Consider the following 22,980-nt stretch of genomic DNA (forward strand, 5'->3'; position numbering starts at 1 on the left):
ATGAACAATAAGTCAATCGTTCAGTTTCAGCGTGGTAGCAGCCCAAATACGACAAAAGTGAACAGGGACATTGAAGTTTGAAATGATCACGTGTGGCTGCACAAATAATGCCATGACGTTCCGCTTGTTCTAAACATTGGCTGTAACGGAATTCCTTGTTAACTAGTGTACATAAACACCTGGTCGGTGTTCACTGGGAGTGTAACAGCTGAGCAGAATACCATCGGACGTTTACTTTCCCAATATGTGGACATCCCGTGTTTAAACGGCTCAATATTCATCACTTGAGAGGTCAAGGCGTATTAGAGCCTCATCAAAAGGTGTATGACAACTACGATATCAGTCACAAAGAAAGAAATGTGGGCCTTCTTTACATTTCCTTCAGCACGCTGTCAGCAGTGACTCAGCAAATGTGATGTTTCGTCTCTCTTCTCATCGTTCCACTAATGAACGCGAACTGCTATTTTAAGGCTATACATTTCGACAGAATTGCCTTTCTAGTTGGGTTAATTAATTACGTCTTTCAGGGGGCTCCACAAAAAAAAAAAAAAAGCTGTTTCTGCGATATGTCCCTTAAGCTTTATCTAAAGCACACGATGTCCCGGTTGCATTGTCTAAAAGATATACATGCGAATGCACCACTGTAACATGTATGATCGAATCACGCTGTTCTAGCTCGACCGCTCTGGGTCTCACGCTTGCTCCAAACGAGGATTCATGGCGAGCGCGTACGTCTCTGAGCGATGATCGCTTGACGGCAACAGGACCGGCTCTTCCGAGCGGGTGATGATCGCCCTGTATATTGTGCTTCGAGCCCACGGAAGGGGAATTGTCTCCGCGAAGCGCGCAGCTCTCTCGCACCGACGCGATTATGTGCCGCTGCAGCCTGCAGATGATAGGGGCCCCTCGCTCTTAATATTTGAGCGGCGGACATTAGGGTCCGAGATCTCCGTTCTTGGCGGCAGCCAGCGTTCACCATCGAAGATCCAATTACGCGGAATGGCGCCACGGGCCGAGATGCGGTCGAGGCGCGAGAGGGGAGGTGCACACTCTCCCTCCCTTTCTCGCAATCCGGTCGTGACCGATGGTCGCCTCGTGCTCGAGTGACGGCGCAAGTCCATAGCTGCTGCTTGTTCTACGCCTTGCACAGAACCAGGAGCAGTGCCAAATTTTCTAGATAGCGTCGCGACGGCGCGAGATTACCGCAGTGTCCTCCTCGAAGCCTCTACGCCGTCTCCTTCATTTCACTCCGCCCTTTCCTCACACACACGGTCCATCCCTGACAGTGCTTGAGACGGAAGGCGTCCGAGAAATATGTGCGTGCTCTCGACCGCGACTTGGGCCACGGCATTTTCGGTGCGCACGGCTTCTCGGCGCGGGTCTTATCTCACGTTTCATCAAGGAGGGCCCGACCGGGAGAGCTGGGGACTTCGGTGCTGCAAATGAGGATCGCGAGTGTAGGACGACCTCCGGCTCGGCCGGATGAACGGACGGATCCCGACGAAGGATGGAGCGCTCGCCCATGCTTACTATACATATCCAGCCGAGTCTCTGCGTTCTTGTTCTCTGGCCAATGTAAACGCGCCGGCAGTGTGTCACTTCCTTGGCGAGTGACCGCGCCGCTCGGAGGTACAAAGGAACGGCGCGAGCGGCCTTTTTCAGGTTAATTATGGTAATGAGCAGAGCGCGCGCTCGTGCTGCGGCGCCGGCGCACCGCGAGCAAAGAAGCCGCCAAGTTTTGCGCACTGCAATATAAGTATATAACGTCCGCCCATTCGTTGTCCGGTGTCATTATTCATCACGCTTGCCGGCCGCGCATTGCCTCCGCGCTGTACAGACCAGGGTAACGCAACTTGGTTTCCCAGGCATTTGCGCGAGTGTTTCCACGACTGGGCGGTCGGTCGGGCGCGAGCGCCTGTTCTTTTGCGCAACGTGGTGCGTTGTACAGCTATATATTCCACGACGCCTGCCGCTTGTGTGTGTGCCCGGTTGATTTAGAACATTGAACCCGATTCCTCGTTTTGAGCCAGTGTGGGGCTGCGCATTTTGCGTGGTTCTGCTTGGCTACTTCGGCCAACAGGAAGTCCGTGCCGCGCTTGAGCCTTTCGCAAATGACCGGCGCAATTTCGCACCCAAAGGCCGGGCCATGCGGCCCAGTCGACTGGCCCGGTCAGAAGTCTGTTTCCTAATTGCAATGCTCGTTATATCTCGCGGTGCTCGACGCGAAATGTTTCTTGTGAGTGATTCCGTACGCGCATATACCGCACGAAACGAACTGGCGTTCTCGTTTTGATAGCAAACACGGCACCGCTTGGATAGGCTGCTCCTATGTACAAGTGTGGCAGTAGCCACCCTTTCAAGCCTGTGACTCGCGCCACTGGAAATTCTCGAGCGCCGAGCAAGCTACCTCCGGCGGTGTTTTGTTGCGAAATTGTGAAATTCCATCCAGGTGTATAATCGTGGCCTCTATTATGTGCCAAGCTCGTTTACGCAGTTTAAATCGGTCCATATAGATCTCTTTCCTAATCGCATTTCTAAACGAATGCTTGTGTAAAAGGTTTGCGCGTTGTCGGGTTCTTGCCGAAAGCATGCACACTTATCAATCGACTCGTCCTCGCAGTATTTGTTGCGCCTACACAGCGCAGCTCTAAAGGTCACACAGTCCTGAATCAGGAATAAAAAGAAAATGCTGTTGTTTAGTTACGTATTTGTGTATTTGCATTAGCTGTGCCTTCCCAGTGCACACTTTGAATAATGGCATAACAGACAGTGTATACCAGAAACTCTTGCGCATATACTACGATTCTTAGCTACATGCAGTCTCCAGTGTTACCCTCGAAAACACAGGCCGTTTCTGAATGGCTGACACAGACTAAGTGTGCTCGTGCTGCAAGCCACATCATACATGTTCGCTTCCACTAAGCAAGCTTTAAAGGTTGCTGCAAGGGGCTGTAGCACATACCATCGAGCGCTTCATTAACTTTATTCCAACTGAACTAAACACGGTGACTTTTCATTTAGCAGTGTGAGGGAGACACTGGCACAGAATGGAATAATTGTTAGCCAAATGTCCAATATGATGGGACAAACAACTTTCCCTTTCACGACGGCGCCTCACATATGCCACACCTCTTACCTATCTGAAAGCCAGAGGCACAACCATCCAGTTGAGCGACTGTGTAAAGCCGGATATAGACAGGAGCCATTGACTGCAATGGGCCGCAACAAAGGAGACGTCTGCAGAGCGGACGCGCCTTTCGTGACCGGGAGCCGTCGATCGCAGCGTCGTCCCCCGTGAGTACCGGTCGTCCGGGCCACAATGGTTCGAAGGTGGATAAGCAGCGGGCGATACGGCGGCATGCCATCGACGCCCGGTGGCCTATCGGTCTGGCCGCTCGATGTGCACACGGCCTTTCAAGCCGCGCCAGTGCAACCAGCGTGGTGAGCCACGAACGGCACGAAACCACGAACGGCACCAAGAAGAAGGGGCCATTGTTCTTTTGTTGGCGTTCGCCTGGCCGCACGGCGTGATGCGATAGATGCGTGCAACGATGCTGAGCCTTTTCTGTTCAACCTCTTATAGTCTATGCGTGGCAGCATATTTAGGCGCGATGTGAAGCCCTCATTCACTCCTTATTCCGACAACACGAAGGCGACGCTAACTGTCATCGTTCGGGAACCTTGGCTGATGAAAGGAGAATTACAGGCACGTATTCAGTCTAGGGCAGCGCGAGGCTGTTTCACTTTCTATTTCGCACGTGAAACCGCGGCTTCAGCCTGGCTACGTGCTGCACGTAAGTTAGCGCGTCACGTAAGCCGGAGCCCGCGGTGCTCACGCGATGCCTCGTTCATCGATGATCGGCGCACACGCGGGCTCGTGTAAGGTTCGCTCCTTGTTCGGCCGACCGCAACGCGGTCGACGTTGGCGAACGCGCCACCCCCACGTTCGAAAGCCGTCGCGGAGAGCAGGGATCGTTGGCAATTAATGACCGCTGCTGTAACGACGCTTCATCACGCGTGCCGAGGGCTCGCCGACGACCGCCTTCGTAAACGCGAACCCGCAGTGACAGCGCCAACCGACTTCGATGCGAAGACATCGATTCCACACCGTCCATGTCGAACCGAAGCTGAACCTGCAGAGTGTCTTGTAAGCTTCGTTTGAATGCAGAAGAGATGGGAGACCGCCGGCTTTGGTTCTCGGGGCTTGGGCGTCGTACGTGTATCTACAACAAGAGACAGTGATCATCCCTTAGAAGGCCATGTACGTAAGTGTATCGCTTTCTTTGAATGAATACTGCCGGTGAAGATCACATTACCAATCAATACATACTTGCTAATCTATGCGCCCCCTTTGCCTACTCTTGCTTCTCCGTAACGTTAAATGTAGCTAAAACGGATTTTTTTCTTCTGTTTCATCCTCTATATGTATATTTGTTACTGGTTGCGTTGATATTAATGAAGGCAATGCAAATGACCTGTCTTTACATTGGAAGTTCGCGTACTTTTACCAACGTCCAAGGTACCTTCAATTGTCAGCTTAATGTTATCAGGTTTAGAGCATTTGAAGCATTTTTTATCGCTCAGGAGTGAGGAACAAGTTGAAGAAATTACACCGAGCCGCTGCATCCTGCGACAGCTTGCAACAACACAGCGTTCACTTCTCTGTCTTTGTGCAGTCAAACTGACAGCTCGGCACTCGCGTCTCTGGTTGATCGTTATCAAACATTTGCTAGTGAGTTAGTTCTGTGCAGTGGCTGAGTGTCTGAAATGCAACTGGAGTGGGCTTCATGCAGCGCCCATCTGAAGCCGTGTAATGCAAGTGTAAGGTATCGCATAGTAGCACAAGCACAACGATTACGACGTCAATCTAGCGTACCTTACGATGTCATTGGAACAATTTCACGTTGCAGCACTTGTCTGAAGACCACAAAGCGTAAACACCCAGTGCGTGCAACGAAAAAACCGGCGCAGCAAAAGGAGCGCAAACAAAATTCCCAATCGGACATGTATCCGATCGTCGCGCGAACCTCCACGCTGTGCTTTCATACAGCTGTATACACCGAACGAGTCCTTTTGCGAGGGCGATGCGGGCGTTCGTGTAGCCTGCTGCAGTTACTGACGCCGCTGACGATGTAATGAAGAGACAGCAAAGTGACAAGCTCATGGTGCAGCAAGCGCTGAAAAACCGCATCTCGTGCATTCGCCTTGCTGCTTGAGAATGTATTTACTTACGCACGTCAGTAAGTATTCTGAATGGTTCATGCCGCACGCTAATAGCCAAATAACTTTCTCCCTCAAAGCTCTAGCTCAGGGCCACGCAGACATGAAAGAAATATTCCAACTATTGCACGGATAGGGGTTTCCCGCCTATTTTGAACGCATTTCGCTCATCCGTATCCTGCACGTATCGGATGAACTTGCGGAGCAACTCGCTTATGCGCAACTTCGTTTCTACCGGCAAGGTGCGAATCAAGTAAAAGCAAAATCAAACTCCGCGACGCCCACGCTGAAATTTGCAAGTTACCGACCAGAAGGGCACCGCGAGAGCGGAGGCGACGGTGGTTTGGAGGCTCCCCGAGGTCTTTCATCATCGAGGGCGCCCGACCTTCTTCAGCGTCCCGAAGGAGGCGGCGGCGGCGGCATCGGGGGCTTCCGATGAGCGTCGTCGCTTCGGCGAGAATAAGCGTTTAATGTTCCCGATGTTGGCACCCCGTCTTGCTCGCGAAGTGTGTGTAGATCGTGTGCTCGCGCACACGTACGCAGCCGTGCACGCACGCGCGCGCGGCCCCTTGTGCGCCACGCAGCGCTGCTTCGCGTCGGCAAGAAGCAGCGCCGCAGCAGCGCTCCATTTGCAAGTCAATCGGCCGGCGCGCTGAAGTAACGCGCGAATGCCTCTCTCGCCCCTTCTCCCTTCAACGGGGCATCTTCTGTAGACCGCGCGCTGCTCCCTTCTTGTCTGCAGCCCGAGACCTCGCCATCAACCTGCGGTGACAGGCGAGGGAAGAAAAATTCTTCCGCCTCGTCCCAATACTCGTGTGTATATAAGTAATGTGGTCTCACTTTGGTGCGTTCTAATCACTCGCACTCTTTTGCTGAATGCGAAGGAGGCGAGGGATCGCATCTAATCAAAAGTAAGGTGCAGGGGGAATCTAATTTGCGTCACAGCGGCTCTTTTCGGGCTGCAGATCAGTTTGGTTTCGAGCTTCTACAGTTTCAGTTGATCTGCTCTCTCTCTCTCTCTCTATCCCTTTCTCTCTCCGTCAGGGAGCGGTAGTTGCAGATCTTCAAGCTTGCAAAGTTCAGTTCAGCGGGGGCTGGCGACTGGTCCTGCGGGTTCATATGCCTATTCATATTATCAGAATGAGACACCTAAACTCCTAGCGCTCGTTCGCAGTGTGAGATGCCCCACTGAATTGGCATGCATTGTTTCCTTTTGCCACAATGAGTACAGTATAGAGGTATCACACTGTGCTTAAGTAACTGTATCAAGTACTATTTTCGCATCATCGCGTAGAAAAAGCCTCTTGGTGCGTTGCAATCGCTATCACGCATCTAAAAAGAAATTAATCGAAAACCGTAAGAAGTATCGTGGGTAATGATCGGGAGCCTGCGGTGTGGACTTTCGCTGTGTACTTCGCTCGGCTATAGAATGAGTTGGCTAAAACTTCAGACCATCGCTATTCGAGAACTCATCGTTCGTCGTCCTCGGCGTTCGAGGAGCTAGCCGTCCGCGCACGCATGCACCTGCCCACCCGGCGCCGATCTCGATTGTGCGGCGGCGGCGTCGCTCGATCATTCATTACGGCCCCGTCTGAGGAAGACGTCCGAAGCGCATTGCTTTTTTGCATCTTTAGCTTTGTCTTTCCTTCTATTCCCGCGCTAAACACCGGGCCCCCGTAAGCGCATTCCTATCATCTCTTCTTTCTTTCTTCATCCTTGATTAGCAGATTCCGTACGACACGTTCTCGTCCGCGCCCCCTCCTCTCCCCATATCTTTCTACTCTTCCTCTCTATACACGCGTGATTGAAATCCCTGCCGCACATAAACCTGCTTGAATGAGGGATCACCCGGCAGTCTCGTGACGGCGAGAGAGAAAAGGAGGAGGAGGGAAGGGTATACCTTCACCAGCCTCTCGGTTGTTTTTTTTCCCCCTCGTCCAAAGTGGCCGCCCTATTCATCCATCGCCCAGATCTTTGTTCTTCCTCATCACGGGATGCGCGGCTTGCCGAGAGAGGAGAGGGGGCGACCCAAATCGAATTCACAGCCATCGCGCGTGTGCGGTCAGAGAAAACGCCGTCGCGGATTCGGAGAAAGGTGCCGCGGACGAGGAGGGGGCTCGAATAACCGCATCATCGGAAGCGTCTGGTGTTCGCACGCGAGTTTATCATTTCGGCCGAGCATACGGGCGAGAGATCGTTAGCGCGGATTCTCCCGCCGCTCGCACCTCCTCGGCGCTGCGTGCGAGCTCTGTTTTTTTCCTTGGCCGGCCCTCGTCCATACCACACGCGCGTTGTCTTTTGTGTGAATCACTCGCGGCGATGATGAACGGCGTGGACCGAACGATGGCTGGTCCTCTTTTATTTCGTCTTTGGTCGCGGTGTGCGCCTTCCATACGTGCGCTGGGGGCCGCCCCCTTTTGCAATTTGATGCGCGAGCCGCGCTCGGCATGCAGATTGAGCGCCTTATTGTTCACGTTCGCTCGATGCGTGAAAAAGCGCGCGGTTTTGTTTTCTCGGCGGGCGGGCCAGCGATTTTTTTTTCTCGCGTGTTAGATACGGGGACACGCTTTGGAAACAGTTCGCGATTCCTGGTAACTAATTCGAAAAACCGTTCGGGGCTGGCAGATGCACGTGGATATGGTGTACATTTGGTGAATGCAGATATTTCACAATCTGGGCGTTCGCTGTCACAAGGATCAGCTCACTTTGCGGGGTAATAATGGCAGTAGTTTTAAGTGCGAAAATATTGTATGATCTCTTCAGCAAGTTGGCGAAGCTCACAGCATTTTCGTTAACTTGTAGATGCTGGTATTTTTGGCTTGACTATTTATTCAAGACCTAGACATAATATACTTTAACGCGATAGCGTTAAAGAGCTCGTTTCGCAGAAATTCCAGTCTCAGTGTCGGCGTCGGTGACGGCGTCGTTGGTTGTGAGCGAAATATCATCATCTTGTCCGTGACCGAAAAATAAAGAAACATGCAAATAAAATAATAATAAACAACCTTCGGGTTCGAGTGAGAATCGCACTCAGGCCGTCTGTGTGGCAAGCAGGTGTTGTACCACACAGCCAATCTGATTCTTAAAGCCGCTTTGCGAAAACACTATATTGTAACCTTGTGAACACTTCGTCACCGTTACATCGTGTGTGCTGGTGATTGTATGTTTTTTTTTTCCTTCTCGTAATCATGATGTGGCATCGGGACGATGCTTTCCTGAAGGAGGGGGAGGGGATAATGCCACCAGTATAAGATCGGCTAGTATATTGTTTCTGGTAGGCTTCACTAGGGTAGCTGTTTGGGCTTGTTGGTTTGGCATGGCACAGGTTGAAAGCGCAAAAGACGAAGACAGAGAAGAGGCTTGACACACACGAGCGCTGTTTGTGTCACAGGCCTCTTCTCTGTCTTCGTCTTTTGCGCTTTCAACCTGTGTCTGGTAGGCTTGTATGTGCCGCTGTTGAAAAAGTGATGAGGACGAGCTCGTGGAAAAGACGATGGGGTCGTATTGCCAGTGATTGGACCAGCCTGACGTTCTCCTGCACTGCTAGTTACAGGTTTCCGTTACGAATGAAGGAAAGAAGTGGAAATCTTAAGGGCTCGTTTTTCTTTGTTATACACAATATTAATGAGCAATAACAGACAATAAGGTTTTCGTTACAGCATCACGTGACATTACATGTCGGCTAGTATTGTTGCTGGCAATACGAATAATCGAGGAAGATGCAAATAAAATAAACAATAAAAACCTTCCGGGTTAGAGTGAGATTCTAACCCTGGCCGTCGGCGTGGCAAGCAGGCGTTCTACCTCAGAGCCACGCTATTTCTTGAAACTTCTTCGGAAGAAAACACTATATCAATATAAGAATGTCACGTAGTGGAAGGAGTCTCCTTAACGCATGTAATATTGCGTTGCAGACGTAGAATCGCGCCAGGCGTCAAAACATGCGATTTGTGCAACGAGTGGGTGGTTTAAGGTCCACCCATTACAAAGCACTCGGACATATTTAATCATCATCACCAGCGAAAAAATCAACAAAGTGAACAGCTGCGTAGGTTCGCGTGTTGCCTTACAGACGGGTAGTGGGCCCTTCGCTGATTCGCAAAAGGAATAATTATGGCGTAGTGGGTACTTAACAACTGTACTTGCGGTAGACATTCTAGGATAGTTTGAAACGGCCAATGTTACGCGAACATTCGTTCGTTTCCTTACGGCACGGCTGAGGCATGCATCGAGCACCGAAGCTAGACTAGCAATTGAGAAGGCGATGCGCCGGGGCCCGATCACGCTGTCGCATTCTACTCTTGAAGGCGAAGTTTAAGCGTCCTGCCAATTTTATGTCCTTTATCTTCCGCAACGCGGTTAAGACGACCACGTTTTCATAGAGTTAAGCGTCCTTTCGTTTCAGAAGAGCCCCTTTCCTCCTTCGGCCGAAGTGTAAGTTCTGTTTAAGAAAAACCCAAACACTGCACATTTGATAAAGGTCACCGTGATAAAAGTAGGCTCAGGGCTCCTCAATTTCGCCATCGTTTTCGTCTCGTCGTTATTTTTCTGTTTTTTAACGCCACGGGAAGGCAGAACCACGCCACTTGCACGCGCGCATGCAAAACGCGTCGTGCGGTCGGCTTCACCCTCGGACTTCGGTGCTCTCCGTGCGCTCGCACTCGTTGCGACTCGCCTCACGCGCTGTGTATACAGAAACGCGCGGAAAAAAGGTATCTCGCTCGCTGTCATACTTTGTGGCGGGACAGTCAAACGCAGCTCGACCCCGAACACGCTCATCTCCCGCTTCCTTCCATATTCGTCTCGACGCCTTCGGGAAGCTTCTCCAGCACCAGATGACCGCGGCGAATATGCCAACCGGGGTCGTGGACAAATATGCGCCAGCACGGCGGAACAGCCTTCCCTTCGGGGCTGATATTCAATTTCCCGTCGTCTACCCGTCCTCCATGCGAACGGACAGACAGACCTGACAGGGTGCCTCTGCAGGAGTAGGCGACGACACCCTTCGCGTCCCTGTACGGTCATCGCGAACGACGCCAGGCTTTCCCGTTGTTCCGGGGTCTATCCGCGGGCATCGAAAGAGGAACGGGGACCGAAAATAAGGGACAAACGGAATCGCGACAAAAGAGCAGAGAGGGGAGGAACACGAGACCGGCGGCGACGTTATGCGCATATCTAGCGAAAGGAATTTGAATGGGCGGGCGTCGGTGCCAGCGGCGGTAGCTGCGACGCGCACTTTCTTTCTTAGCTGAAGGGGGGGGGGGGGGGGCTCCTTTCGGGAACGAGCAGCGACGACAGGCCATGGGGTGTAGGCAATGACGACGCTGGGCCGCAGCGATGATGGCGGTGGCGGCGTTATTGTATTTCGGCTAATCAAATGGATGGTCTAGTCCCGCCGTCCTCACGGGCCACCTCTTCTCCTCCTCATCTGCCCGTTCGCCCTGCCGCGCCCAGTCCCTCTTTTGCCGCCGCTGCGAGATGGTCTCTATTCACTCTCCGTCCGTCGTCGTCCGTTTAATATTTCACACGTGAACGAATGCATATTCGCGGGAGACGAATGCGGATTGCTGTGCGTCCCGCCATCCACGCTTTCTGCGACTGCTCCCTCGCTTGCCTTTTCTACCCCCGCGCTGTTTCAATGCCTGCGTTCGGGGGGAAGCCGTAGGCATAAACAAATTATATTCTTCATCGTCGTCGTGTATGGCGTCGATAAAACTACGGCACGCTGAGGGCGCTCCATGAAAAAGATATAAATTGAAGGCGGACAAAGACATGCTCATCCCCTCATGAGCAGCTTTATTTAGATATAAACCCACTCGTTCACTGACACTGCTAAGCTCATACCAAACTCCTCCTTTTCTTTTTCTTTCTTTTTTTTTTCTTTTTGTTCTTCAGCGATGTTTCCCCTTACGAGCAATGTGCACGTTTCGTACGAAGTTGTGCGAGCATTGGTATGGGTGTATTTAACTTATACGGTATCGTATGGCCATAAGCTCGGTGCAGGGCCCGATAGCTTAATCTCGTTATTGACCTGCACCTCTTGTACCAATGTCACCTGTGGATGTCTCTGGAAATGATGATTCAGTTGACCAGCTGAGTGCATTTCTCGTACACATATTGTTATAAACTCTCGTCACAGATTTTTGCCGTGCGACTAAGCGTTATTGTTATAAACTCTCGTCACAGATTTTTGCCGTGCGACTAGCTAACGCTTACTTTTTTCCCGTTTTTTTTTTTTTTTTTTTTTTTGGGGGGGGGGGGGGGGTTGCCCTAATGGTTTTCAACACTTCAGAATTAAAGAGTAAGCCAAGTTTTCTCAGTACGGCACACGTGTAAGACCAGTTGGAAAAGAAGGCTGTGCAAACTATGAACGCAACAAACACGTATTCCCCGTCACTTTATAGAAGCCACAGATCTTTTGCGTACTTTCGTTACGAAATATCACTCGGAAAACGGGTCATTGTTTCCGTTGAACTATACAGGAGGAGTGAGATTGCTACTACCTAACGCATCGTTGTTCACTGCACGACAGACCCTTTACTCTTTCCCTTACCCCTCTGTTCATTCATTCATTCATTCATTCATTCATTCATTCATTCATTCATTCATTCATTCATTCATTCATTCATTCATTCATTCATTCATTGTGGTTGCTCCCTCTAATGCTACGCAAACGTAAAACGGCCACGCCTCGTTTTGTCGTCGTTGGTCCGTGCAACCGTGCCGTTTTATTTTCCTCATCTGTATACACACACCCTCGGTTTGAACAATTTCCTTTTACTTCCCTGCGAGCCGCCTTCGGTGTTTTTGCTGTAAAAAAAAAAGTAGGAACCATCGTATAAGCGAAATTACAGAAGGGAGGCCCAAAGAACTGAATGCAGTCTGGGTTATTTATGAGCCGCGTTTGTTTATCGAGTTGTCACGACGCGTATTCCTTCCCGCGACGCCCATCTATTGTGCGGCTGGTGAAAAATAGCGAAGATAAAGCAGGAAAGAAGGCTACACTACGCGATCCCCCGCGCGTATGCGCATTTCTGTGTATACGTGCGGATGGACGGACGATCGAAATCCAACACTCATGCTGCTCGGAGCGAGCACGCGTTGTTGATGTAGCGCTTTGCTCCTGCCACACGCTCCTGACTCAAGCGCGGGTGCAAATCTGCTCCGTGTTTATTTATTTATTTGTTTGCTTTATTTACAGCAGACTGTGGTCGAAAGACCAAATAGAGGGGCATAACAAAGACTAACTGAAAGATACGTGGTTATCAAAGACAGGGTTATGATTAACACAAAATGGTTCAAAATGCTTGTGTTATTTCTCTTCTCTCGGTGTTTTAAGTATATTGGTGTCTGTTAAATGCAGGGCTATTATTAACAGCGGGCAGCAGCTCCTGAGTGGTTGGGACGGGCTCGTGGCGTAACCGACACCACAAATAATGAACCCATCGTAAACACTAATATTGGCTGTGCGTCGTCTTCCGAGCAGAGTTTACGTATGTACATCGCAGTAGCTTATCACGCGTTTGTTTCATCGTCTGCAACGTCTTAGCACCACTTATCTGTTTCTATCGTTCCTCCTTGCTATATATACTTCAGTTTGGATCAGAAAGGAGGGCAGTACTAGATACTATATATAAGGCAAAAAAGGCAGCAATATGTGTGGTTTTTGTTATGATATATATATATATATATATATATATATATATATATATATATATATATATATATATATATATATATATATTATATATATATATATATATATATATATATATATAATAGTCGGGATGCTTCCAGCATGAAAAATCGGCAGCATTGTAGTGCATTGGTGTAGCCAGGGGGAAGGGGTGAGCCCACCACCACCACCCTCCAATTTTCAATTGCGCATGTGTATATATAAACGCGCACATACCAACACACGCACGAACATACATAAAGGTTAGCTAAACCCCGCTCTTGAAAAAAAATTTCGGACTACGCCCCTGGCGTAGTGGCTGTCGGAACTGTGCGCTGTACTTTTTGCCACGCAGACGGCCGCTAGGCGCACGTTGCAGCTGAACGGTTTTTATGCGGCAGAGTACGCGAGTAGCAGCCACGTCATTTCGCTCGCGTTCCTTTTCTTGTTCATTTTTTCTGCGCTCCCGCGTGCTCGTGGTTCGACGTCTCCGCGCCACAATGGGCGCATGCGTGAGCTGCATTGGACGCGGCTACTTGGAAATTCACGCCGGACCCGCCCGACTCGTGCATGCACAATGAGCGAAGCCACGGATTCTAATTTGTTTGCGCGACCTCGTTCGCCGCGTGCGCTCGCCAGCGACATGTCAAGCACGGGCTCGCTTGTCCCGCCAGTCATGCGAGAGGTGCTCAATTTATTTGCGCCTGCGTTTGTATAACGTGTACGTTGCCCGAAATATGTACTACATACGAGTCCAGCCTACTGAAGGTGTGATACGGCCCAGCTACGGCTTTTCACGGAAATTGAATTGTGTGTAACGAACACGCGCCTTTTTCACGTATTTCGTGCGCAACCTCACTTGTACTGACACGAAACTTTTCCATGTATGGCGATTCGATCAGTTATCTACCATATAAATGAACGACAAGACCTTCTAGCAGGCTAGTTAGTTCATATCGAACGGGTGGCGTATTGTGCAAGAACGAAAGAAAGAAGCAGAAGACGACACACAATAATAACAGGACTGCGCTCTTTCCTAGCTCTTTTTCTGCTTCCTTCCTTCGTGCTTGCGCAGTACGGCCCCCGTTAGAAAGGAACGCTTTTTTCTTACCATAGTATAGTTTTACCCCGCTCCCGGGGTATCCTGTCAGCAGTGATGTAAGCTAGAAACAATAATTGAGAGGATTATTTAGCATGGCATTGAAGGGACTCGTTGAAGACATAACGGGGATCTGGTAAAAAAAAAAAAAAAACTTGGAGCCATTCCACTCTATGGAGGTGGGTAACCAGCGGTGCTGACGGGCGCACTCCCGTCTCTGCTCTCGAAGGCCTTCTCCACAAGCGCGCTGTACCTCGGGCGTTCTCACAATGCGCGCTCGAGCCGTACTTGCCACGCACGGCCGCATCAACGCTGTGCCTAGTCTCGAATGATGTGACGAAACATGTGCGAAACACATACCGCTCCACTGAAGCTTTCTGTTCCTCACGTGGTGGTGCACTGCCTCCGGGATCGGCCCACCTTTGACCGAGTGACGCAGCCAGTGGATGACGTCATCACGTGACATCATGTAGTGACGTCACGATGACGCCATAATACCGTCACAGATATTGGTAATCTGGGGTGTCATGCGTTATTATGTGACGACATCCCTCGCTCGGAAGAGGTCACGTGGGTGCTTTTTTTGTACGCGGACGGACGCCGGAAAGTCAAGGGAGTGTGCCATACAGCTCCGCTTAAAAAATGACGGTGATATGAGCAAGGGAAACCGAGACAAGACAGATTTCTACGGAATTGCAGTGCCTATTTCGTCGGAGGAGGAAAAGGCAGAGTTAGGAAGCTCGCACATACGAAATGAACGTGGCTGGTATTCAGGGCATGTATGTAAAACGGAGAGCCTCGGAACATGTTTTTACTCTGAAATGAACCTATACTCCGTTTCATACGTCAGGTGCAACGCTATGGACACTAGCGAGACTTCTTGCAGTAGATGCGTTCGCACCAAGAAATAGTTCAATGATTTTACTGCCGTTAATGTAATTTTTTTCGTTTTTAGACGGAGCAATAAATGAAGATATGCTTTGTGCCTTAGAAATAAACAAATTCATTTATTTATGCGGTTGTCAATAGGTTGTCCTGGATCGCTTAGCGTGTCTTTGTTTTCACATCGTGGCCTCCGCGATTAATTTCTGTAGCGCGTAGCCGGAGCCATTCGCGGACGCCACGTTTACAACGACGAAATCCAAGTGCGACACTCGCGGACATCGTACACATCTTGCTGACCGAACTTCTTGTGTAGCTTCCACAGCGTTGCACATGTATGAAACAGAATGTAATCAGGTTGATCATATTGCGACACAATGATCGCCTCAATACAGTAATTCCTGCAGGTATTAATTCCCAGTCTGATGGTCATTCACTATATAGTAATTGACCCATATAATGGCTCCTAGTCAGCCAGGGGCGTATCCAGAAATTTTTTTTTTCTTGGGGAGGGGGTGTTCAACGATACTTTGTGTATGTTCGTGCATGCGTTTTTATGTGTGCGTGTATATATATGCAAGGCAAACTGAACATTTTCGGAGGGGGGAGGTTTGAACACCCCCCCCCCCCCCCCAGCCGCGCTCCTTTGCTACGCCCCTGTAGTCAGCCATTACACAGTTAGTAGTTTGGTACTAGCCGCTTCACTGCTTCACTGTAGCTACTGGCAGGCTGGCTGGTTATGCTATAACCCATGGCATACGCAGTGCTGGAGGAAACGGGCTCTGCGCAGCGATCGACCTCGGCTATATTTCCAGGCGCGTAAATCAACGCCTCTTATTCCCGGCTGCCGCGCAATCTGTCAGGTTCCACGGAAAGCGGCAAAAGAGAAATTTTAAGAGACTGCCTCGCGAATCCCGCTATACAGGCGCTGCGAGGAAGGGAATTTATAACGACGAGTAGGCGCCTGCCCGAAAACAATTAAAAGTGAACGAGGGGAAGCCGGAGAAAGCAAGGAAGGGGGGTCTCGGCGCTTGCGTGGAGCTATACTGTCCAAGACGCTTCGAGAGCTTTCGCGGTAAAGGCGTGGGCAACCAGAGAGGCTTCTCTCCTTTCGAGTCCTTTGGAGAAACAATAAATTACCGTCTCTTGTTTCATTTTGGGTGGCCGAACCGCCATCCCGGCAAGCGCTCGCATAGTCAGGCTTTTCTTCTTTTTCCATCTCCTCTGATTTCTGCCTCGAGGAAGAAAAGGAGCGGGGGAAGAGCTGCAAGAGGAAGTGGGGAGGTGAAGGCGCGAACGGATCTTCGCCGGCGATTAATTTTAACTGCTCCTCGGTTGCGACGCATCGACTCATTACTTCTGGGCCCGGACGCAAGAGGAGAGAACTTTAGCTGTGTTGAGGCTCGCGGAAGCGCTCGCGCGTGTGTACGCCGAAAGGCGAAAGTTAGGAGACTCGGTGATCACGCTATTGCTTTACCGGTTCCGTGAAATTCTCGCCTCTGCTGCTGCAGGCTTGACGCATACGATTGAGAGGAGGACACCGAGAGAGAGTTTCTCGAAGAGGGGAAGGCATTAGGAGCCTAACACTAAAAGCCTTCCGGTTGGCTACCCTGCAGAAGTGGTGGACGTAAACTTGGCTTGTGCGATGCAATTTAGAACAAAGCCTTAAGAACTTTTGCCCGCGCGAACTTGCGCTAAGTACAGCGTCTCTCTTCCTCACTTTCTCTCACTCGCTCTTCGCGTTCACAGATTCTTGCATGTAGCAAAGGTGCGTCATCAGAATCCTGAAAGTGACGCGGTTCTCAAAGACAAAAACACCTCGTCGCACCGAAGGTATCTCCGTCAAACGCAGACTGGCGTATTCGTGATGCCCACGCGATGTGGAGAGAAAACACCAGGCGGAGAAAACGACCTTCTTCGGTCATTCATCAAAAAAGACCCATATATACCGGTGTGACGCTCGAGGGAGCAAAGAACCCAGTGATGCGGGGGTGCCTCAATGACGAAGTCGTCAGGGCCAGGCGTTGAAGCCGCAGCCACCGCTAGTCGGACGCGTGGCAGCTTCGTACGCGGCCACCGCGTCCCTTTCTTCTTCAATTCACAGCGCGTGCCACTCATTGCATACAATGGATGCTGCGGCGCGGGCAGCGGTTTGCCGCCACCGCCTGCTCCGGAGAGGCATCATTAGCAAAGCGCATCTGGGCGGCTGTAAACAGGCAAACAAGTCGCGCGCATTGTTTATCCCTTCGCGGTGCGGCGCGACTCGGTGAGGACAAGTCAGCGCCCGAGTTTTTGAGGATGGGTTGCGGACGGGCGGGTGCGCCGTACTCTCGCAAAACAAGAGCTCCTGCAAAACAAGAGCCACCCCATTTGTGGAACGTCATTTCCCACCCCCAGTTTTCGGGTTCTTGCTGTGGCTGGGCATACGTTGGAGACACGAGTGTTCCCGACCCCAGCGAACCCGAGGGTGCTCTCGGGAAGCCCGTTGTTTTACCGCCGAGCCACGGAAGCAGTTCCGGACTGTATTTTACGCCGTGGATAAGACGCTATATCCAAGCCTTTGTCTCGTCCCTCGGACCTGATCGCTGAACGGGCACGGCTGCACGCATGAGCACACAGCCGGCGCCCTTCCTCCTTGCACCCGTGCTTGTGTTTTCTTCAATACAAAAAAAAAACAAGAAAAAAAATGCGCGTGTCTGTGTGGAGTCAGGAAGCGCGCTCCACAACACTTAATGACGGCGACCACGCACAATGAACTCGCCAAGACACACTCTGGCGCTTTAATTGCTGAAAAGACGCCAGACACAAAACGCGATGCTTCTTCCATTTTGCCCCGGCCGCTCTTACGCGCTCCTCCTCTCTTTCTCGTTATTGCATTCTTCGTTGCGTAAGTTTTCAGACAGGTTCACAAGAAAGTGTATACGCTATACCTCGTTTTCTCACGTATTCTGAGCTGTTTTTTTTTTTTTTTCGCGAACAATGGCCCTCGAACCAACGCGAGAGTCTCAGTTAGCTTGTGTACACGTCGTATATTGTGCACAGACATCCGGCGGTGACTGCTGAAACTTCGAACATCGTACACTTCTATGCCGACGTGGGCCTCACCGCAAAGCTGCACAGTAGCGATTCCAAAAAAAAAAAAAAAAAGGTAAGTTAAGAACAAAATAAACGCACGTGATAGGAATAAGAAGCGGTGTTCAGCTCGGTTCCGACTCGCTGCCAATGTCCTGCTTACATTATTTATTTTTTGCCGGACTTTCATTCTGTGTTCTACATACGGACCAATTGTCATCAGATAATGCGCACTCTTGAATCTCATCCTTCTCATCATAATTGGATTCAGGAATCTTTGTGCGGGTAGGGGTAATGATGCTGTGATGTAACGGTTAAAGCTCGTCTCGAGCGATAAATTGACACTTTATAAAAGCCCATGAAAAACAAACTCACAGGGTTCCTTATGCATTAGATAAGCGTCTTTCCCGTTCGCTAACCGCTGTATATTCGCCTAAGACTTGTTCTTCTCACTCGATTGTATCGATCATCCTTCACCCCACCTCCTCACGTGGTTTTGCATTACTTCCGAGATCGGCCCACCTTTGAACAAGCGACGATATTACGTGATTACGCCATCATATGTAATGATGACGTCACGAATTTTGGCTATTTGTGACATCATGATAACGTCACGCCTTCAGATCTCGTTTGACTCGTCTCAGAATATTGTATGACGTCATCCCAACATTTGTACCATTCGTGTTGACGCCGACGACGATGGTAACCTTTCCCGTTTGATGACTTATACAAGGCTTTCGCCTTAGTAATTATTTTTAGGCGCAATATTTTAGCTTGCTGCCAATCGTTACACCAATATTCTCGCAGGCCTTACGGGAACTGATTTTTGTTCTCGTCTGTAGATACACATCTACATGAGAGTGAGTCACCTAGACTCATGCTTTCTCTCTTTTACGTGTCCTTTCCACACGTAGGATAGCACACTGGACAATGCCTTGTCCCTGCATTGCTTTCTCTCACTAAACTTGCTCGTGTGCTTCGTGGTGACAATCCGAAGGAGTGTAATGGCCGGGCTCTTTGCCGGTCTGAAACAAAAGGTGAAGGAGGCGAGAGGTAGGAAAGAGTGAAAATGTTCTCGTTACTCGGGACGAACGAATAGTCGTTACATTCACGCTTCGTCATTCTTCTTCCTCTGCTCTAAATGCTTCTTTTTCTCGCCTTCTTGACGGTACGCGAGGCATAACGATATCCTCCCTTCTGAGGCGCGTCAAAGAGCTCTTTTCGAGGACGTGCAGATCCCGGGGAGAACGTGATCTTCATGCGTGGTGGCCGTCCTCGAAAAAAGGGCTACGAGCACCACTCCTACACACACACGTATGCTCGCTTCGTCTTCTCGCTGTACAGCGCGATGGCGGCTAAGGCGAAGACGGGCGAAATTCTCGCGGGACAAGTTCGTTAGAGCAGATTTGATGCCGCACCAGTGGATTCCCCGAGCGCGAATCAGAAATCAGAGAGCGGCAAAATGCCTCCGTTGCCTTGCTGTCTTTTCTTTTTCTCCTATTATTCCGTTCCGCATTTCTCGCTCGGCGTGCTTCGCAGCCCGCGTTGAGGAGCTATAAGAACGGAACAACCGCTAGCCAGCTAGGCTAGCTCACCGAAAAAAAAATATTATAAAATTAAAAACACGGAGAATTAGGAACGGGCGAGCCGTAGAAAGGGTTGAAATCAAAGCTCGGTGGAGTGAACGCGAGTTCAGGACCTATAAAACGAAAATGGGCTGCCTGAAAAGAAAATGGTTCGAAAGAAATAAGAAAAGAATTATTCGCGGGTGGGTACGTATAACACGGCCCGAAAAGTCAGGGAAAAGGCTGGGGGACAAAAAGAAAGGCGAGGGCGAAAATCAGAGAGGCGAAATGGAGCTCATTAGATATGCAAACTCGATTTATAATTCCCGGCGAAAACATTAATGGATTGAATTCTTGCTCGGCCGCGCCTTATATCGGGCCTCGGGGAAGAAAGGTCTCGGCTCGTGACTCCTTCGTTGGATGCACGGCGAGCATGTTTCGTGTGCCGGCTGCCTGCGTGGTGGGCTTCGTTATCATTTTGTTCGAGCCGGCCGCCGGTCTCGTTGATTCTGCCCGATGCACGTGAAACGAGCGACCACGCTTTTTTTTCTGTTAATATTTTCATTCTTTTTCGGTGGGGGAGGGGGGGGGGGTCCTCGTTTCTTTCCTGTTCGCCACTCTCGGGGCTCCGCAATCAGACCACGCGTCACCGAGCGGCGAGCGCGGGACCGCGCAGAATCGGCAATGGTCCGCGACCACCACCGCTTTCGGGCACGTCACCGCGCCCGCGAATACCCCTTGGTCTGGGCTGCGTGGCCAAACCCCGACTGACAGAACCCGAGCCCCAACCGACCACGGAGCGTAATATCGCTTGTACGCCGCTACACGCATTGCTTCTATCTTCATCTCTGCTTGGATGTTTTTTTTTTTTCCTTACTTGGTCTTCTCCGCGGGACTCACGTTTTGAAACAAAGCTTTTCGTCTGAATGAACGTGGCGCCGAATATCATCCATAGCCTCCTCTCCCGCCTCTTTCGTCCTCATCTGCATGGCCAGCTTCCTCACTCATTTAGAAACGTGTAATTCGACTTTTCTTTTTAATGCGTTTCCCCAGGGTGGGGCGGTACGCGCTTTCTCTCGTGACATCTTTTTTTTTTAATCGTCTTTTGTCCTCGAGCTCTTAATGTCCTGCAGCCACGCGTTTTGGGCAAGCACTGCGGAATGGGAATGGCGGCGGTGCGCGATTTCCGCAGTGGCACTCTGAAGCTCACTCGTCCGTACTTTCGTCGTGTAAATGTAGCGCGTGCTTCATGGTGTGCGAACAGTGCCCCCTCGTGTTGAAGCTTTAAAGTTTTATGGTCGGTTGTCGACCTCAGGCAACCCGGCCGCCCGCTCGTTCTCGGATGCTGAGCTATTGAATACGGCGTAACAACCTGCGAAGCATGAGTGTGTGCCAGCGCGCTATTAAACATCCTTATGGCATCAATAAACATAAGCCGTTCATGTGTAACAACTGTCATTTGTTGACGTTGTCTTTAAATTGGAAAAGGTGTTGACGGAAACGCATAATGCATTTATCGACAATATAAAAGCAGGAACGTTAAACGTAATGTATAGCGATATGCTGTCCCTGTTTGTCGTCGACTGTCAGGCCGTTTCAAGACACCCTCCTCTTTTGCTATGTTATTACGACGGGACTCTTCTTTTTGTATATCTGATGACGCTAACACCGTAGAAGCTGTTGTGTATTCTAACACGCAGAAACTTCCAGACAAGTTATAAATATTACGGAAAATAACTTTAAGCGATCACTTTCTACACAGCGATTCTACACAGCGTTGGCGCTGTAGCGGCCAGTTCGCACATATTTCAGATCGTTACGAAGGGCCTCTAAAAAAGACGTTAAACCCTCCGGGTGACCGTTTAGTATATTTGAATCGTATTCACATGTAGCAATGCCAATGTCGACCATGAAAAGCACGCAGTACGTTTAAGTTCAAATGGACGGGATGCAAATGGACTGGCGTATTATGTTTTTCCTTGCGACCCTCGCTGTCGTCTGACAACATGCATCATCTTGTCGATGCAGCTCATACCCGGCCCGGAGCGGAGCCTCGGGCTATGCGACCCCCCGCCACTGAAGACCACAGCGCCCTGAACGACTCGATACCGGCCGAGGACGCCCGGCAGACAGGTCAGTCGCCGACGCACTTCACGCATATCTCTCGTCAGACAACTACAGCGCCTCACGCAGGAGGACGTCGAAGTAGCTTTAGTAAAGGGCAACGTATGTCGCAACACCTGTGACTTACAAATCCTACTCATTTACCACGTCAACTGAAGAGACCGCATATGAAACAGCGCATGACTTACGGAGGGTTCTCATTTTTGAAACCGAAGAAGAGCAATGAGTATATAGGATTCAGATTAATCCGCTCGACATCCTCACTGATTCCTCAACCCATGAAACTCGTGGTTGAAGTAGCCCTAATGCGCATACTGCCTCAGGTCTCAGGATGATGTACTTGCGAAAATTTTGATTATTTATGTGAGCACTTAATTAAATTGAATTGAGTTTTATTCAAGTGTACAAAGTAGCACTTAGAAAAGAGACGACAAAAGGCATTAACGCCTGACGGGTACTCACACCTGAAACAACGTACAGTTTGCACACAAACACTGGCAACATAAACGGAAGCGATTATGTAGATTCAAAAACCTAAATGAGGAAACATGCATAAAAGTAAAAGGTGATAAAAGCATGGTAATGATAATGATAACAATAACGATTAGAAAAAAGAAAGACAGGTGTGAAATAATGAGACATGGTATATTGAAACCAACTGAACATTTTTATTGAAATAAACGCCGTCAGAGGGCATTGCCCCGCACTGCCGAGGCTGTCGCGTATCGCACTTGCTGGTTTGCGAAATGTGATAATCCTCGCATTTCACGCGACGATTATTGACAAGACTATTCACGCACAATCGAAGAGCACGTAGTTTAATTGTATCCATAGCATTTACGTTTCCTTCTTCGTCGCGCTCAAGAGAGACAGCAAAGGAGACAGCGCCTTACGTCCCTCTGTAGCTATGCACACGGAAAGCTTGTAATGGTTGTTTTGCTACTCATAACACACTTGGCACTACAATACACAGAACTTTAAAGAACGTCAAGCTACACGCTTGAGTTCAAACTGCTTACACTTAGCCTGTACAGTTTGGTGTACCTGTAAGTCTGTGCTATCCTCACTTACGGAAGGACGCATTAGAACTTAAAAGCTAAGAAAAAAGCACGAGAAAGTTATGAAAAAAAAAATAGAAAGAAGACAGCTATTAGGGAACAAGACGATTTCCTCCCCGCTTATTTGCAAACCTCGAGAAATATACGTGGAAGCTCGCTGGTTGTTTATAATATGGCTCGAAAACCGCCAGTCAAGCGCTGCGCGTCGTTTGGGATGCGAACGACCAGAAAACTCGGCTGCACCTCGGGTGGTCCCGCTAATGTCCATTTTTTCCTAAGAAGCGA

General features: G+C 50.0%; 1 protein-coding gene across 2 annotated transcripts in view; it reads left to right on the forward strand.

Moving 5' to 3' along the window:
• Positions 1 to 22,980, forward strand: part of LOC119389488 (homeobox protein cut) — a 632,893-nt gene that overhangs the window by 424,489 nt on the left and 185,424 nt on the right. For both annotated transcript variants that reach the window (XM_037656780.2, XM_037656778.2), the window contains one exon: positions 21,542 to 21,646. In XM_037656780.2, coding sequence (XP_037512708.1) covers positions 21,574 to 21,646 — 73 coding nt within the window. In that variant the 5' untranslated portion in view covers positions 21,542 to 21,573. The remainder of the gene's footprint in view (positions 1 to 21,541; positions 21,647 to 22,980) is intronic.

The sequence above is a fragment of the Rhipicephalus sanguineus genome, chromosome 4, assembly GCF_013339695.2.
Source record: "Rhipicephalus sanguineus isolate Rsan-2018 chromosome 4, BIME_Rsan_1.4, whole genome shotgun sequence".
NCBI lineage: Eukaryota > Metazoa > Arthropoda > Arachnida > Ixodida > Ixodidae > Rhipicephalus > Rhipicephalus sanguineus.